Source organism: Alosa sapidissima, chromosome 3 (assembly GCF_018492685.1).
Source record: "Alosa sapidissima isolate fAloSap1 chromosome 3, fAloSap1.pri, whole genome shotgun sequence".
Classification (NCBI taxonomy): Eukaryota; Metazoa; Chordata; class Actinopteri; order Clupeiformes; family Clupeidae; genus Alosa; species Alosa sapidissima.
In genome coordinates this window covers 23,124,122-23,141,409 of record NC_055959.1, presented here as the reverse complement: position 1 = coordinate 23,141,409, position 17,288 = coordinate 23,124,122, and the positions used below count along the sequence as shown (strand labels likewise).

The following is a 17,288-nucleotide window of genomic DNA, read 5'->3' as shown; positions in this document are numbered from 1 at the left end:
CTGGAGCCTACTCAAAAAGTAAGAGCAAAAGAAAGTCAGTCTCTCTTATCTGAGGCCCTCATCCTTATGGGGGGTGGAATAATGAAATCAGCCTTAATGTCGAATGAGATCTAGGGTGGACTGAGCGACAAGCCTTGCCTCAGGCAAACAGGGATTGCAGTTTGACTGAGGCACCTTGACACTCCAGAGCACCCCAATGTGTTGGGCTATTGTGTTATGCTCATTGGCCAGGGTGCTATAACCATATTGAAAGGTTACTGGCCAGACCTCCCTACACAATTATTGACAATTATTTCCTGATAGTTTGTGTCTCTTATGATGTGTCTAAGTTCAAAAACGACATGGAAGTGTATCTCTTTCCATGTCTTTGTTGATACATTTCTTCTCTGTAGCATGCATACAGTACCTGCATTTTGTGTGGGTATGTGCATGTATCAAAGTATAGTTGTGTTCACACAGTGAGTGCATGCAGTGTTTTTATTGTGATTGTCAAGCTGGTTTCTCACTTCTTCATCTTGCAGCATGAAAACATCTTGCAGATGGCAGAGCAGTCGTTAGGCTCTGGTGAAGCACCATCCTCAGGTCGGGGTGTTTTCTGGGTGGTTGGATCTTGTGTGTCACATGTGTGCAGGAGTTGTTTTGTCAAGGCTATGATCAGCAGTTGGTCAAAGGAGAGATCCTGTGTCTCAATAGCCTTAAGAGCAGTGGTGGTGCCAAGCCCCTTCATGAGGTAATCATAAACAATTCTGTAGACCTTATGCACTTTGGCATTCTTTGGGTGTGTTGCTGATCTTGAAACATCTGTAAACTCCAAGAGAACCCTCTCAATTAGGTCTCTGGTGGCATCTATGAGATCGGCAGAAACGAGTTGTTGATCTTTGATCTTCGAAAGTAACCTCAGGATCAGCATGGTGACCAAGCAGGAGTATTCATCAGAGTCCAAAAGGGGAAGGGAGGAATCTGTTGTATCTGTGTTCTCATCTAAATGTTGAAGGACAAACTCATGATTGAATGTAGAACTAGATGGTCTGCTGCTGGCCGGAACTTTGTCCGATCGAACACTGCCCCCCTGTTCCACAACTGTCTCTACAGTATTCATTACTTGGTGCACCATCACTTTAGTGAAAAGATCAATGGCGTCACTGTAAACAGGCCGTACAGGAAATCCTTCATTGGTGGTCAGTTTTGATGGAAGTCTAAAATGTGGTTGAAGCATATATCTGATTGCCTCCTCGGCAAAGACATATACCATTTCGAGTGCGGCATCCTTCTTTTGTGCATGTCTGTTTTCTTTCATGACAAGCGCAGAATCGGATGAGCTTTTCCCTGCTATCAGTGTAATAACTTGAGGGTCTGAGTTGCTGTCCGAGAGAACACATTTGATACGGTCAGTGAGGTCTTTAGAGAGTGTCTGAAGATTTTCCTCTAGAGAAAAACCTGAGAGTGCACCATACCCCTTTGTTGAGTCATCTGAGCCTGGTTGTCTATCTTCAGTTGAAATAAGTACAGTACTAAGAGCTTCTTTGGTATCATTCTGGCTCCTCTTACCATCTGAAGCATGGTGTTTTGAGAGAAAGCCGTTCACCTTTCTCTGTAGGTTTTGAAAAATGCCCTGTGTAATGGAGAAGATGTTAGATAGTTTTCCATTTTCTGTTGAGCTGTGGGAGGTGACCAGTGGTTCAGTGACACCAGCCTCTTGGCTTGTCATCTCCAAACTTTCTGGGCAGTGTAACAGGCTCTCCACACCCTTGACAACTGTGTCAGTGATATCCAGTGCAGTCGACCCTGCCTCTGAAACGCCCACAGAACCATCCTGATGCACTGAAGATTCAGAACCTGTAAGGCCTTGTACAGACTTAAGCAACACTTTACTGACTTGCTGGATTACTTGATTAAACACATTTTCACCTGAGAGTTTCTGCAGAGCAGCAGAGAGGTGTTGAATTGAGGATGCACTTGATCTGTTCTTAGAACCCCGAGAAACACTTTTTGGGGGGTTGGTTGAGTGGCTCAAACTCTCCAACTCTGACAGAATTTCCCCCACATCCTGGATTGTCGGTTCTGTTCCTTCCTCTGACGCCTTTGACTTGTACACTCCAATAATTTCTCCAATTACACTCTTTGTGCATGAGTCAACTGCTTCCAAATCAACTTCATTGAGAGTGTGTAGGGGAGAACTGGTTTCCAGAGGAGTGCCCTCGGCATCCAGAAAAGGAGCAGCCTCTCCTTTAATAGGTTTTTTTGTCTTATTTTGGAATAGGGTGTTGGTTATTAAATATTTCTTCACCCCTGTCTTGACGTTTTGGTATATTTTAGATGCAGCTGTAGTTTTCTGGTTATCGGTTTCAGAACATTTATGTGCAGGAGCTTCTGTGGGTGCACTCCCAGACCCCTCTACAGATTCAGATCCTTGAATGAGCTGTGCAAAACTACCCACGTCCTGGACAAATGACCCAACAATTTCACATGCAGCCTCTTCGCTGCCCTGGTTGGTGGCATTGGCTGAAATCTCAGGCTCAGTTGGAATGGGTAAAGTTGTTACAGACTTTTTCAGAATGCCACTTACAGTCTCGATAGCTGCTGTTTGGAAGCTCTTATCAGAGAGTGTATGAAGACACATTTCAGGAGGGGTGGCACCTTGGCTTGAGCTTTTAACGCTGGTACCACTCTTTTGATGATCTAACCGTAACTCGTTATTCGAACCCACTTGGATGTCTTCAGAGCCATGTGTCAAATTCTCAAGTTGGGCAAAAACATTGTCAACAAAATTCGTTTTTACCAAAGACTCTCTGGAGGTTCGACTATCAAGTGAGTTGACGTCCTCATTTTCACTCACCGACTTATACAAGACCACAATCTTACTCACAATTTCTTTAGTGCATGACTCAACGTCCTCTTCAGATGTTGTTACATCTTGATCAATGCCTGGAGCTTCAGCTGCTTCTGTTGATCTCTCTTCAAGAGATTCTAGCTTTTGCATGTTAAAAATATCCATAACCGAGTTTTTCATTTTCTGGTAAATCTCAAGGGCGGCACCCTGCACATTTTTCTCACCATGTGTAGGTTCTTGCTCAATGAAGTTTTCAGTAGACTCCACCATGTACATCATCTCCTCTACAAACAGCTCCGTAATTGTAGATGCTGCTAAATCAGCCACGGACACAGATGGAGTCCCCCCGTTTTCATCCCGACAGTGGTTACTCTGATCAATCACAGCACTGGACGGTCTGGTGAGCTGAGTTGTGGAGCCTGGAAATCTCTTTATTAGCACATCACTGACGGCGTTTCTTGCTTTTTCCTGGAACTCTCTGTCTGAGAGTTTGTCTATGCTTTGAGTTGTATGCCTACTAGAAGACCTTACTTGTTTTTGTGTCTGGCTTTGGCCCTTCAAATGGCTGATGTCCATTAGATCATGAGGATGCTCCAGAGCGGCAGAATCAGTCTCAGTCATCATTTTCACAGTCGCTGCCATAGTGCTTAGGACTTCTTTTGCATGTTGATCCTCTTGATCGTCCAGGTGACTCTCCATGGTTTGGATGACCACGGCCATCACCTCTCCTGTGGTGTTGGCCACATCTGAGGCTAAGCTCCTGTTCTCCGGAGTAGACCCTGACTGTTGCTGAGCTTTTTGTGAAGTCAGGCATGCAGTAATCCTCCTTGTGACCTGATGGATCATGCGTTCAGCCCCACGGTGCGAGCCCTGCGCAACGCTCTTCCCCAAAGCTGTGAGGGTGGCTCTCATCCTGAACATCACTTCCCTCACAACAGCACAGGTGAGCTTATCTGAAGAGGAGGATGCGTCTGCGTTCTCAGACTCGTTGGCAGCCAGTGACTTGAGATTTTCTGCTACACACTGCTGGACACCCTCACCTGTGAGTTCGATTACAGTCTCCAATGGCTCCAGAGTACTTCAGGAACACACACACACACAGACACACACACAGACACACACACACACACACACACACACAAATTCCCATTATGATGATGATTATTAGACATTAAAATGTTCTTGTTATTCACATCATGTTTTCAAACATTAAAGTATGATTTGTGATTTGTTGGCTTTTAGAATGTAATCATCTGTAGCAAAGATATGTACAAACTTTCGATGTACTCTAGGCTTCCTTTCAGTTTTGCTGTGAGAGACAGAGGAAGAGAGAGACTGTTTCACATACTATACCTTTTAGCGATGTCTTGTGCTGAGGAATTGGCTGCAACGTTTGGGGATTTTGAGGAGCCTTTAGTTTTAGCCTCTTGCAGCATGCGAATATAAGCTGGTATAACAAGTTTCATGGAGCTTAGACTGACGATCTTCACAATGGACATGCAAACTTCAAAAAACTGTACTTTTGTCATCTGGTTGGAAAAAAATGAGCAGAATCATTCAAGTGGTTTGCCTTTAGATATTAAACTAATATACTAATTAAACTAATATAAAACTCAGCCCGCATTAAATGTACTTACAGGATCACGCATTGCCTCACTTAAATGTAACCATTCCCTATACAGAAAAATACAGTCAACAGAAAATATTACAGAGAGCGTTGGATGTTTCAGTTAATCCACAATGGAATTATTGAAACTTTTGTTAGTATTAGAAGCTCTGAAAAATAACATACTCTTCAGAGAGATCCTGGAGATATTTGGTTAAAGGAGATGACTCAATCTCTTTCCAAAAGTCTGAAGGGATTGCTGGACATGGACGCGTGTGCTCAGAACTGTTTGATGATGGATGAGGAGACTGAGATTGATCTGTTGGACGGTGAGTGGAGAAATACGTTTTTCTCCTTAGTAATCATGCATTGTATATTAAACATGTCAATTTGATCAGGACTATATGGACAATTGAACTATTTAGTGTTTCAATAAACCCAGTAACCCAGATCCAATTGAAGTTAATTTTACACATGGCTTCTTCAATTTTCTATAACAAATCCAAAATGATTCCTTACCTTCTCTAGGCTCAGCCATTTTGGGCAGTTCGTGATGAGACATTTTTAATCAGATTTTGATCATCCGAGTTTGATCAAATCTTGATTAAAATGTTAAGTGCCCCTAAACATCACAAACATACATTGATCCACTTCATATCCACAATGAAGCCCCTCACATAGGTTGGCCTACTTATCATGCCAGTCACATGGAATGACACATTTTTGAACTTCCGATGTCATAAAGAGAATATATGATGATGTCACAGTGTGAGCAGGCCCACTTTGGTGGATTGATTATCAACAGTCTGCTGCAAATCTAGAGACCCTTTGACAAGACATTCTCAATTAATTTGATATTGTCCTGCTACGTAGACAGATTGGCTCCAAAAACAGCCCCTGAACTTAACCTCTTCAAATAGGCCCACTACTGTATGTGTGCACAGACACATAACTGTCTATCATGATACTGTACTGCCTCACAATATTATGCCATCCAAAGTATCATGTTCAAAAAAGCCAGTCACATTTGATCAAATATCATTATTGACTAATGATTATTACTTTGCCTTATGAATTCATTCATAGAAGTAAACCAACGGGAACATCATATGGTAATAGGGGTCCATCAATAAATGGCCTTGAGTGATCGTTCCCTGAGTGTCATCTGTTTCAGACGAATCTAGTGCACATACAAGGCCTGCAACTTGGTCAAGTTGGTGCACAGTAGATCTCATCAAGATGTGTATGGATCTCAGGGCTGCCAACATTTGAGCTCTGCTTGGAATGAGATTTGATCATGGATAATGAGGATTTCCAGATTGCCAGTCTGGCCAGGCTGCATATTTAACTCAGGTTGCCATTTCTTTTTTTATTTATTTGTAACAGGAGCCTTCTCAAAAAGTAAGAGCAAGAGAAAGTCAGTCTCTCATATCTGAGTCCCTCATCCTTATGGGGGGCGAAATGATGAAATCAGCCTTAATGTCGAATGAGATCTAGGGTGGACTGAGCGACAAGCCTTGCCTCAGGCAAACAGGGATTGCAGTTTGACTGAGGCACCTTGACACTCCAGAGCACCCCAATGCATTAAAAAGCCAGTGTCAGTGTCAGTGTGAAACCTCTCATCCATACATCATTGTTCTCCTTGTTAGCTTATCTCTCTGACACACCAGTTCAAAGATATCCTGGTGTATTGTACAGTATATGCTTGGTGTTAACCAGAGGGGTGAATGGCTAGTGAAATACGTTACTATGGATTACGACAGGATTTGTAGGAAAACTATCCTAAAAAATTTTGTCGGAAGCTGATTGCCTCTAGGTTAATGTGTTGGGCTATTATATTATGCTTATTGGCCAGGGTGCTATAACCATATTGAAAGGTTACTGGCCAGACCTCCTGGAAGTGTGTCTCTTTCCATGTCTTTGTTGATACATTTCTTCTCTGTAGCATGCATAGAGTACCTGCATTTTGTGTGGGCATGTGCATGTATCAAAGTATAGTTGTGTTCACACAGTGAGTGCATGCAGTGTTTTTATTGTGATTGTCAAGCTGGTTTCTCACTTCTTCATCTTGCAGCATGAAAACATCTTGCAGATGGCAGAGCAGTCGTTAGGCTCTGGTGAAGCACCATCCTCAGGAGGAGGATGGGCTGAGGTGCCTTCACATGGGTCTGTTAGGGGAAAGGGACATTTCACAAATGATTTCCTTTAGTTGATAGCTAATGCCCAAGATAAGACAAAGGTTACTGCTTAGTAGTACATCCAAGCCTGAGTGAATAAGAAGATGTAAAGACAAATGAAACGTACTTGTGTCTTGATCCCCCTGCACTGGGCTCACGTTGGCATTGCCTAACTTATGTCTCTGCAAAACAATGTAAAATTACATTAAATAATGAAGGTATGCAAATGGACAAATGCATAATATGACAAACACAGATGCAGGCAACAGTTAACAGTTAGTTAAGTAAATATGTTGACATGAAGTATACAGTGTTTATTAAGACCTTTACCTTTAGGTTGATCTTCAATTTGGGAGTCTTCCCAGGTCGGGGTGTTTTCTGGGTGGTTGGATCTTGTGTGTCACATGTGTGCAGTAGTTGTTTTGTCAAGGCCATGATCAGCAGTTGGTCAAAGGAGAGATCCTGTGTCTCAATAGCCTTAAGAGCAGTGGTGGTGCCAAGCCCCTTCATGAGGTAATCATAAACAATTCTGTAGACCTTATGCACTTTGGCATTCTTTGGGTGTGTTGATGACTTTGGGACTCTTGAAACATCTGTAAACTCCAAGAGAACCCTCTCAATTAGGTCTCTGGTGGCATCTATGAGATCGGCAGAAACGAGTTGTTGATCTTTGATCTTCGAAAGTAACCTCAGGATCAGCATGGTGACCAAGCAGGAGTATTCATCAGAGTCCAAAAGGGGAAGGGAGGAATCTGTTGTATCTGTGTTCTCATCTAAATGTTGAAGGACAAACTCATGATTGAATGTAGAACTAGATGGTCTGCTGCTGGCCGGAACTTTGTCCGATCGAACACTGCCCCCCTGTTCCACAACTGTCTCTACAGTATTCATTACTTGGTGCACCATCACTTTAGTGAAAAGATCAATGGCGTCACTGTAAACAGGCCGTACAGGAAATCCTTCATTGGTGGTCAGTTTTGATGGAAGTCTAAAATGTGGTTGAAGCATATATCTTATTGCCTCCTCGGCAAAGACATATACCATTTTGAGTGCGGCGTCCTTCTTCTTTTGTGCATGTCTGTTTTCTTTCATGACAAGCGCAGAATCGGATGAGCTTTTCCCTGCTATCAGTGTAATAACTTGAGGGTCTGAGTTGCTGTCCGAGAGAACACATTTGATACGTTCAGTGAGGTCTTTAGAGAGTGTCTGAAGATTTTCCTCTAGAGAAAAACCTGAGAGTGCACCATACCCCTTTGTTGAGTCATCTGAGCCTGGTTGTCTATCTTCAGTTGAAATAAGTACAGTACTAAGAGCTTCTTTGGTATCATTCTGGCTCCTCTTACCATCTGAAGCATGGTGTTTTGAGAGAAAGCCGTTCACCTTTCTCTGTAGGTTTTGAAATAGGCCCTGTGTAATGGAGAAGATGTTAGATGGTTTTGCATTCTCTGTTGAGCTATGGGAGGTGACCAGTGGTTCAGTGACACCAGCCTCTTGGCTTGTCATCTCCAAACTTTCCGGGCATTGTAACAGGCTCTCCACACCCTTGACAACTGTGTCAGTGATATCCAGTGCAGTCAACCCTGCCTCTGAAACGCCCACAGAACCATCGTGATGCACTGAAGATTCAGAACCTGTAAGGCCTTGTACAGACTTAAGCAACACTTTACTGACTTGCTGGATTACTTGATTAAACACATTTTCACCTGAGAGTTTCTGCAGAGCAGCAGAGAGGTGTTGAATTGAGGATGCACTTGATCTGTTCTTAGAACCCCGAGAAACACTTTTTGGGGGGTTGGTTGAGTGGCTCAAACTCTCCAACTCTGACAGAATTTCCCCCACATCCTGGATTGTCGGTTCTGTTCCTTCCTCTGACGCCTTTGACTTGTACACTCCAATAATTTCTCCAATTACACTCTTTGTGCATGAGTCAACTGCTTCCAAATCAACTTCATTGAGAGTGTGTAGGGGAGAACTGGTTTCCAGAGGAGTGACCTTGGCATCCAGAAAAGGAGCAGCCTCTCCTTTAACAGGTTTTTTTGTCTTATTTTGGAACAGCTTGTTGGCTATTACATATTTCTTCACCCCTGTCTTGACGTTTTGGTATATTTTAGATGCAGCTGTAGTTTTCTGGTTATCGGTTTCAGAACATTTATGTGCAGGAGCTTCTGTGGGTGCACTCCCAGACCCCTCTACAGATTCAGATCCTTGAATGAGCTGTGCAAAACTACCCACGTCCTGGACAAATGACCCAACAATTTCACATGCAGCCTCTTCGCTGCCCTGGTTGGTGGCATTGGCTGAAATCTCAGGCTCAGTTGGAATGGGTAAATTTGTTACAGACTTTTTCAGAATGCCACTTACAGTCTCGATAGCTGCTGTTTGGAAGCTCTTATCAGAGAGTGTATGAAGACACATTTCAGGAGGGGTGGCACCTTGGCTTGAGCTTTTAACGCTGGTACCACTCTTTTGATGATCTAACCGTAACTCGTTATTCGAACCCACTTGGATGTCTTCAGAGCCATGTGTCAAATTCTCAAGTTGGGCAAAAACATTGTCAACAAAATTCGTTTTTACCAAAGACTCTCTGGAGGTTCGACTATCAAGTGAGTTGACGTCCTCATTTTCACTCACCGACTTATACAAGACCACAATCTTACTCACAATTTCTTTAGTGCATGACTCAACGTCCTCTTCAGATGTTGTTACATCTTGATCAATGCCTGGAGCTTCAGCTGCTTCTGTTGATCTCTCTTCAAGAGATTCTAGCTTTTGCATGTTAAAAATATCCATAACCGAGTTTTTCATTTTCTGGTAAATCTCAAGGGCGGCACCCTGCACATTTTTCTCACCATGTGTAGGTTTTTGCTCAATGAAGTTTTCAGTAGACTCCACCATGTACATCATCTCCTCTACAAACAGCTCCGTAATTGTAGATGCTGCTAAATCAGCCACGGACACAGATGGAGTCCCCCCGTTTTCATCCCGACAGTGGTTACTCTGATCAATCACAGCACTGGACGGTCGTGTGAGCTGAGTTGTGGAGCCTGGAAATCTCTTTATTAGCACATCACTGACGGCATTTCTTGCTTTTTCCTGGAACTCTCTGTCTGAGAGTTTGTCTATGCTTTGAGTTGTATGCCTACTAGAAGACCTTACTTGTTTTTGTGTCTGGCTTTGGCCCTTCAAATGGCTGATGTCCATTAGATCATGAGGATGCTCCAGAGCGGCAGAATCAGTCTCAGTCATCATTTTCACAGTCGCTGCCATAGTGCTTAGGACTTCTTTTGCATGTTGATCCTCTTGATCGTCCAGGTGACTCTCCATGGTTTGGATGACCACGGCCATCACCTCTCCTGTGGTGTTTGCCACATCTGAGGCTAAGCTCCTGTTCTCCGGAGTAGACCCTGACTGTTGCTGAGCTTTTTGTGAAGTCAGGCATGCAGTAATCCTCCTTGTGACCTGATGGATCATGCGTTCAGCCCCACGGTGCGAGCCCTGCGCAACGCTCTTCCCCAAAGCTGTGAGGGTGGCTCTCATCCTGAACATCACTTCCCTCACAACAGCACAGGTGAGCTTATCTGAAGAGGAGGATGCGTCTGCGTTCTCGGACTCGTTGGCAGCCAGTGACTTGAGATTTTCTGCTACACACTGCTGGACACCCTCACCTGTGAGTTCGATTACAGTCTCCAATGGCTCCAGAGTACTTCAGGAACACACACACACACACACACACACAGACACACACACAGACACACACACACACACACACACACACACACACAAATTCCCATTATGATGATGATTATTAGACATTAAAATGTTCTTGTTATTCACATCATGTTTTCAAACATTAAAGTATGATTTGTGATTTGTTGGCTTTTAGAATGTAATCATCTGTAGCAAAGATATGTACAAACTTTCGATGTACTCTAGGCTTCCTTTCAGTTTTGCTGTGAGAGACAGAGGAAGAGAGAGACTGTTTCACATACTATACCTTTTAGCGATGTCTTGTGCTGAGGAATTGGCTGCAACGTTTGGGGATTTTGAGGAGCCTTTAGTTTTAGCCTCTTGCAGCATGCGAATATAAGCTGGTATAACAAGTTTCATGGAGCTTAGACTGACAATCTTCACAATGGACATGCACACTTCAAAAAACTGTACTTTTGTCATCTGGTTGGAAAAAAATGAGCAGAATCATTCAAGTGGTTTGCCTTTAGATATTAAACTAATATACTAATTAAACTAATATAAAACTCAGCCCGCATTAAATGTACTTACAGGATCACGCATTGCCTCACTTAAATGTAACCATTCCCTATACAGAAAAATACAGTCAACAGAAAATATTGCAGAGAGCGTTGGATGTTTCAGTTAATCCACAATGGAATTATTGAAACTTTTGTTAGTATTAGAAGCTCTGAAAAATAACATACTCTTCAGAGAGATCCTGGAGATATTTGGTTAAAGGAGATGACTCAATCTCTTTCCAAAAGTCTGAGGGGATTGCTGGACATGGACGCGTGTGCTCAGAACTGTTTGATGATGGATGAGGAGACTGAGATGGATCTGTTGGACAGTGAGTGGAAAAATAAGTTTTTCTCCTTAGTAATCATGCACTGTATATTAAACATGTCAATTTGATCAGGACTATATGGACAATTGAACTATTTCGTGTTTCAATAAACCCAGTTAATTTTACAGAGAAATTCATTTTTGAATTTAATTTTACACATGGCTTCTTCAATTTTCTATAACAAATCCAAAATGATTCCTTACCTTCTCTAGGCTCAACCATTTTGGGCAGTTTGTGATGAGACATTTTTAATCAGATTTTGATCATCCGAGTTTGATCAAATCTTGATTAAAATGTTAAGTGCTCCTAAACATCACAGACATACATTGAGCCACTTCATATCCACAATGAAGCCCCTCACATAGGTTGGCCTACTTATCATGCCAGTCACATGGAATGACACATTTTGGAACTTCAGATGTCATAAAGAGAATGTATGATGATGTCACAGTGTGAGCAGGCCCACTTTGGTGGATTGATTATCAACAGTCTGCTGCAAATCTAGAGACCCTTTGACAAGACATTCTCAATTCATTTGATATTGTCCTGCTATGATTGTCCTGCTATGTAGACTTTTTGGAATTGACAAAAATGTGAAACAAAAAATTGAATATCTGTTTTTATCTTATTTATATGTCTTTTTCAGACTCAAGTAATTGTGCTCAGTATGAACCAGCTATAACACTATTAAGATTGTATTCCAGAATACATCATATAGAAGCCATTGTGATGCAGCACCAGAGGACCTGCTATCCAGTGTAATTTCATGTGTTAGATACTCTTGTTGATCCAAGGTCTGAAATCTCATCCAAATAGCAGAGCAAAAGGAAATGGAATGGTTAAGGGATCATTGTGCGGTCAAAATTAAGTATTAATCCACAGAGGCAAAAAGTAATGTACAGGCAAACCGTCCGTACGGCACACAGTACAAAGCTTGTTACAAAGTTACAAACACACAAGCATCCTAGGCGAGCATGAGAGCAACAAGTCTGTTGTAGACGAAGTCTTACCATTATTTATAGGACTAAACAGGGTATTCTTGATGGATTACATACGATGAAAGTAAAAAAGAGCTGTCATGATTAAGAAAGTGAAATAGAGCTGGCAAGAAAGTTAATTATAAGAAGGCTGTTATTTCTCCAGACTCCCTAAGGCAGTTGACCTCAGAGGTAATGGACAAGAGAAACCCAGAATAACTCCTTGTAATGACCATCCTTGTAATTTCTACATTTCTTGAAAGTATAGCCAGTTGAACAACAACCCAAGTAGACATTTAACAGCTAAAGTATAGTCTAATTACTGGAAATTTCCCCACACTTGTGTTATAGAGTTTGTATATGTGTATATATTATGGTTATGGGTATGGTTATGGTATTTTGCATACTTTTTTGGACACTTTTGTCCAAAGCAACTTACAGTATGTGAACACTACATTAGTTAAAAATAATAGTTTGAAATACATTTGAAAAAGCCTACATTAAAGCTGCAGTTGGCAAGTCTGACAGAACTTAGCCAACATTTTGAATGTTTACAATTTCCCCCCACTACCACCGAGCCCCTTCTCATCGAGTTTGTGCTCGTCAGTGCACACCAGACTGAACCAGACTGTGATTGACAGTCAGATCACACTCCCCTGCTTTGATTGGACCAGAAGAACCGGGAGCTGTGGATTTTTGCAAAACAAATAACAGGCTCTAGGTGGAGGTAGAAGTGCTTTTTTTTTTTTCTAAAACCGGCTGATTGATGTTGTTCTGTCGGAGCATAGTGTCAGTTTTAGTGAATATGATCAAAAGATCTTGCCAACTGCAGCTTTAAGCATACGGCCTAATAGTAATAATAAACAATATCAATTATCAACAGTGAAAATAAATTGATAAAATAAAACAATGAGTGTTTATAACAATAAAAATACAAACTATAACTATTATGAATGAATTAAATAAGTGTAAGGTGAACAGATGAGTCTTTAAACACTAGATCACAAGACATCACAAGAATGCAGAACACTAGGCAACTCATTCCACCAATGAGGAACCATTGAGGAATAGAGTCTTGATTGTGACCTCTTAGCGTTAATGGATGATTGACACACAAATTTACTTAGCTCTGTCACCAAACGACTATGGTCCTCTTGAATCTATGTGTCAGTGTATAGAACAAATCAACACCTGGATGTCTCAACATTTTCTTCAGCTGAACAAAGAAAAAACTGAAGTAATTATATTTGATAAAAAGGAAGAAAGACTTAGGGTTGCCACTCTCCTTGACACAAAAGGGTTGAAGGCAAAGGATACAGTTAAAAATCTTGGTGTATTAATTGACAGTGATCTAAATTTCAACAGCCACATGAAAGCAATAACTAAATCAGCTTTTTACAACCTCAAAAATATTGCCAAACTCAGAGGGCTAATGAAAACTTATTCATGCATTTATCTCCAGCAGGGTTGATTACTGCAATGGACTGTTCACAGGCCTTCCTAAAAAGACTATTAAACAGCTTCAGGTGAATCAAAATGCAGCAGCTAGGATTTTAACAAAAACTAAAAGAACTGACCACATTACTCCAATTCTTAAGTCCTTGCACTGGCTTCCAGTAAGTCACAGAATTGACTTTAAAGCACTATTGCTTGTTTATAAATCAGTAAATGGAGCAGGACCTAAATACTTGTCAGACATGCTTCAGCAGTACACACCTTCTCGTCCTCTCACAGGTCCCAGGTGAAAAACCTGCTAGTAAAACCTACTGTTAGAACTAAACATGGTGAAGCAGCTTTTAGCTGCTATGCGGCTCAGCTGTGGAACCAACTTTCGGATGACATCAAAAAGGCCCCAACTGTAGCCAGTTTTAAATCTAGACTTAAGACCAAACTGTTCTCAAATGCTTTCTGCTAACTGTGCCGAGTTACAAATTCTGAATCTGCCTTGATAATTATTCTACCTTGTCTTTTATTACTTGCCTTTGTTTTTGCTTACTAATTATTCATTATTTTTAAGTTATTTTACCTTGTGTTTTATGTTTTCTTTTTATTATGATCTTTACCTTTTAACTATTCTTTGACTATATTGCCTTTCTATGCTTTTATTTGTTATTATTGTTTGGTTTTGTTTATGTAAAGCACATTGAATGACCTCTGTGTGTGAAATGCGCTATATAAATAAACTTGACTTGACTTGACTTGACTTGACTTGACTTGACACACCAGACGCTCATTAGAGGACCGAAGTGGGCGATTAGGGATGTAGAGCTGGATCATGGAATTCAAGTAGCACGGTGCAGATCCAGTAAGTGTCCAATGAATTTAACACCAGTGGTGGCATTTTTCCGTTCAGTAGCTGTTCGGTACAGTGGACAGTGGACAGTGTACACTAATTGTATTTTCAGCTTATTAATTTTAAGCTTATTCAAGAATTTTATTCATTTTTATTCATTCTTGTAAGCACAGTAAACCTTCCATCATGCAGGTTTCCCTATTGGATCTCTTTTAACTGTAGCAGGTGATAGTATCTGCCACTCAGCTTCACCACTTCAGCTATATGTGATGCTTTAACTTTGTATCTTATGGTGGTGTACAGTAAGTCTCTTAGGGTGGCTAGATGCAATTCTGGTGTGTGTGTGTGTGTGTGTGTGGGTGTGTGTGTGTGTGTGTGTGTGTGTGTGTGTGTGTGCACTCGCTCTCAGTGATTCCCTGACATTACGAGGCAGAGCTACAGTATGATAGCTACAGTATAAGCTAGAGCGCACCTGGATGAGGTGGCAGACAGCGGGGTGCAGGACTTCCAGAGTCCCCCCTCACCGAGTCTGCCGTGGAAAAGCAGCTTACTGTAGCAGCCCACTGAATCAATGAAAGGCCTCAGCATCTGAGCTCTCAGCAGGATTCGAACCCCTGACCTCGGAATAAGCTGGCACAGGCTTTAGTGTTGTGCTTCACGCGCTGAGCTTTTGGATCAAAATCAGCGTTTTGGAACAGTAATCTTTTTTTTGGCCTGGCGGTGTGTGTGTGTGTGTGTGTGTGTGTGTGTGTGTGTGTGTGTGTGTGTGTGTGTGTGTGTGTGTGTGTGTGTGTGTTTCTGTTCTGTAGAGATAACTGAAGCCCAGCAATCTTCCCCTCCTTTGTACATCTGGAGGCATTGTTTATTCTTCGTCATCAGTGCACAATATTTGACATTAAGTCATAGCTCAGGACACCGCTGATGTATGTGTTTCAATCATCCATAAATCTTTCAGGATCTTTGCAGTGTTTTCACAAATAATCAGTGTGATGCAAACGGAATGGGGACTGTTTATAAATAAATAAATAGATAAATAAAACCTATAATAATCTCCCCGTGCCCCACGTGTATTGGACATCTGCACTGCCTCTGTGGATTACTTAGCACCAGCTGCCCCACTGGTCAAGAGGGCATACATGTCCAGTGTGACATTTGTGTTGTGTTCCTGTCCACTTACGCAAACAGCTTACTCGTGTGGGTAGGCTTGTGTATGTGGAGAGAAGGGCGGGGGCATCATATATGCTGACAGTAGGGATAGCAGTAGATTAAATGCAGTAGATGTACTCTCAACATGGTCACCACTACCTTCCTCTCAGTTCTTGGATTGACGCACATTGTTTCACACGTTGGTTGAGGATCCACCTTCACCTAACATCCCCTCTGCTGTTCCCCTTCACCCTTCATATCCATACATCCCAAGGTAAAGTTACAGTTAGGCAGAAGCAGCAGCCTCCATACTTCCTTACGCAGACTCACCTTCATGTTTACCCACAGCCATGGCCTCCAGCCTTCCCAATCTTTCCCATAATCCTTCAGGAGGGATGCACACACTGGGCGGATGTGCTTCCACATCTGGCACATCCTGGGACGCCACCTCCTGCGTGCCAGCGAGAAGATTAATTTCCCTAATAGGGGTATTATGCACACATAAATAACATGAGCGTGACAAGCCTCCTGTCTAATTGTGTGCCTCTGATTTCCCTCCCCTGGCGGTGGTGGAGGCAAATTGGTCTATGAACCCCCGACAGCGACGGCAGAGCCCAGGGTCACGAGGGGGCTTCGCCTCTTTTGTGAGAGTGGCGTACCGCCATTTCTCTGTCCTCTCCACCATCCCTGTCCCCAATCTCCAGCAGGGAAAGGAGAGAGGTGCCACGTAATGTCTTTCCTTAAGCTGCTTCAGGTGTGCCAGGCTCTCGCAGCTGCCTGTTTTGTCACATGTTTGAGGTGTTTGACAAAACACAACCGCCCCCCCCCCCCCCCCAACTGCCATTTCGGGATATGTGTCACTAGTGCCCAACCCCCCCACCCCCCCTCCATGCTGTCTTGAGCGTCTGGAACATCAGCAGCTCTTTAAAGGTTACCAAATGTTCCACCTCTGCAAAAAAAAACAGCATATGGGAGGTTGGAGAGGGGGATAGAGAGAGGAAGAGAAAGAGAGAGAAAAGTGTCTTTTTTTGTGGTTATATTTAGCGCATCTGGGATGTCTCAGCAGGATTGTTTGCTGCTTCCCTCTCGAGGTTCGTCCCTCGGGACGCCTCCAGCCCTCTCTCCATCTCCATCTCACCCCTTCGCCCCTCTACCCCCCCAACCCCACCCCACCCTTATTCCGTCTAGACGGCATGACGAGCTTTAACACAGAGGAGAAAGGGGAGCTCCTCCACAATCCCATCATGCTCTGATGGTTCAGCAACTCCTCGGCAACCTCGGCACGGCTTATTGTTGGGTACAGCTTCACCCGAACATTAGGGATGTGCAATCGCAGTGTCCTCTACTCATTAGGAGATGGATCCCTGGCCTCTCTTGCCACAGTGTGTCTTTGGCTTTCCGAGGACTGAGTGAGGTGTTTTTTTTTGTTTGTTTGTTGCTTCTGGTGCAAATCTTAACTTCCTTTTCTTTGACAGTGCCAGAAATACATAGCAATTTAATCATTCTCTTAAAAGTGAGGAGTTTGAACTATATAATGCACACACGTCGGGGAAAGAGTGGCTCTCAATCATTTTGACGCCAAATGAAGCAACATATGGAGCAATTCAGGCGAGTGACCCTGAATCTAATTACTCCTCATATGACACATGACATGCTGGACACTGCACAAGAATCAGGAGATGGCAC

The 17,288-nt window shown here is 42.6% G+C and overlaps 2 protein-coding genes across 6 annotated transcripts in view; one reads left to right on the top strand and one right to left on the bottom strand.

Annotated features, from left to right (window-relative positions):
- prkcab (protein kinase C, alpha, b) overlaps positions 1-17,288 on the top strand; it is a 115,998-nt gene that overhangs the window by 54,632 nt on the left and 44,078 nt on the right. The window lies entirely within an intron of this gene.
- Positions 460-11,574, bottom strand: LOC121705020. 2 transcript variants are annotated; one of them, XM_042085691.1, is made up of 8 exons: positions 11,390-11,574; positions 11,047-11,179; positions 10,892-10,928; positions 10,608-10,783; positions 6,944-10,316; positions 6,741-6,795; positions 6,563-6,604; positions 460-573 (listed from the first exon to the last, which is right to left on the bottom strand). In XM_042085691.1, exons 1-8 carry the CDS (start codon positions 11,430-11,432, stop codon positions 503-505), a joined length of 3,930 nt encoding a protein of 1,309 aa, XP_041941625.1. In that variant the 5' UTR covers positions 11,433-11,574; the 3' UTR covers positions 460-502. The 2 variants fall into 2 exon arrangements, with proteins under 2 accessions (XP_041941625.1, XP_041941626.1); XM_042085692.1 differs by lacking the exons at positions 6,563-6,604; positions 6,741-6,795; positions 6,944-10,316; ... (2 more) ...; positions 11,047-11,179; positions 11,390-11,574 and adding exons at positions 4,184-4,359; positions 4,468-4,504; positions 4,623-4,755; positions 4,956-5,141 and having other exon boundaries at positions 460-3,908.

Bases quoted from the DNA above. Each gene is read 5' to 3' on its own strand.
- LOC121705020 (XM_042085691.1), bottom strand. From the start codon at position 11,432: ATGTCTCATCACAAACTGCCCAAAATGGTTGAGCCTAGAGAAG. The intron at 11,180-11,389 runs GTAAGGAATCAT...ACTGTCCAACAG, and splicing joins AATGGTTGAGCCTAGAGAAG to ATCCATCTCAGTCTCCTCAT. The intron at 10,784-10,891 runs GTAAGTACATTT...TTTTCCAACCAG, and splicing joins GTGAGGCAATGCGTGATCCT to ATGACAAAAGTACAGTTTTT.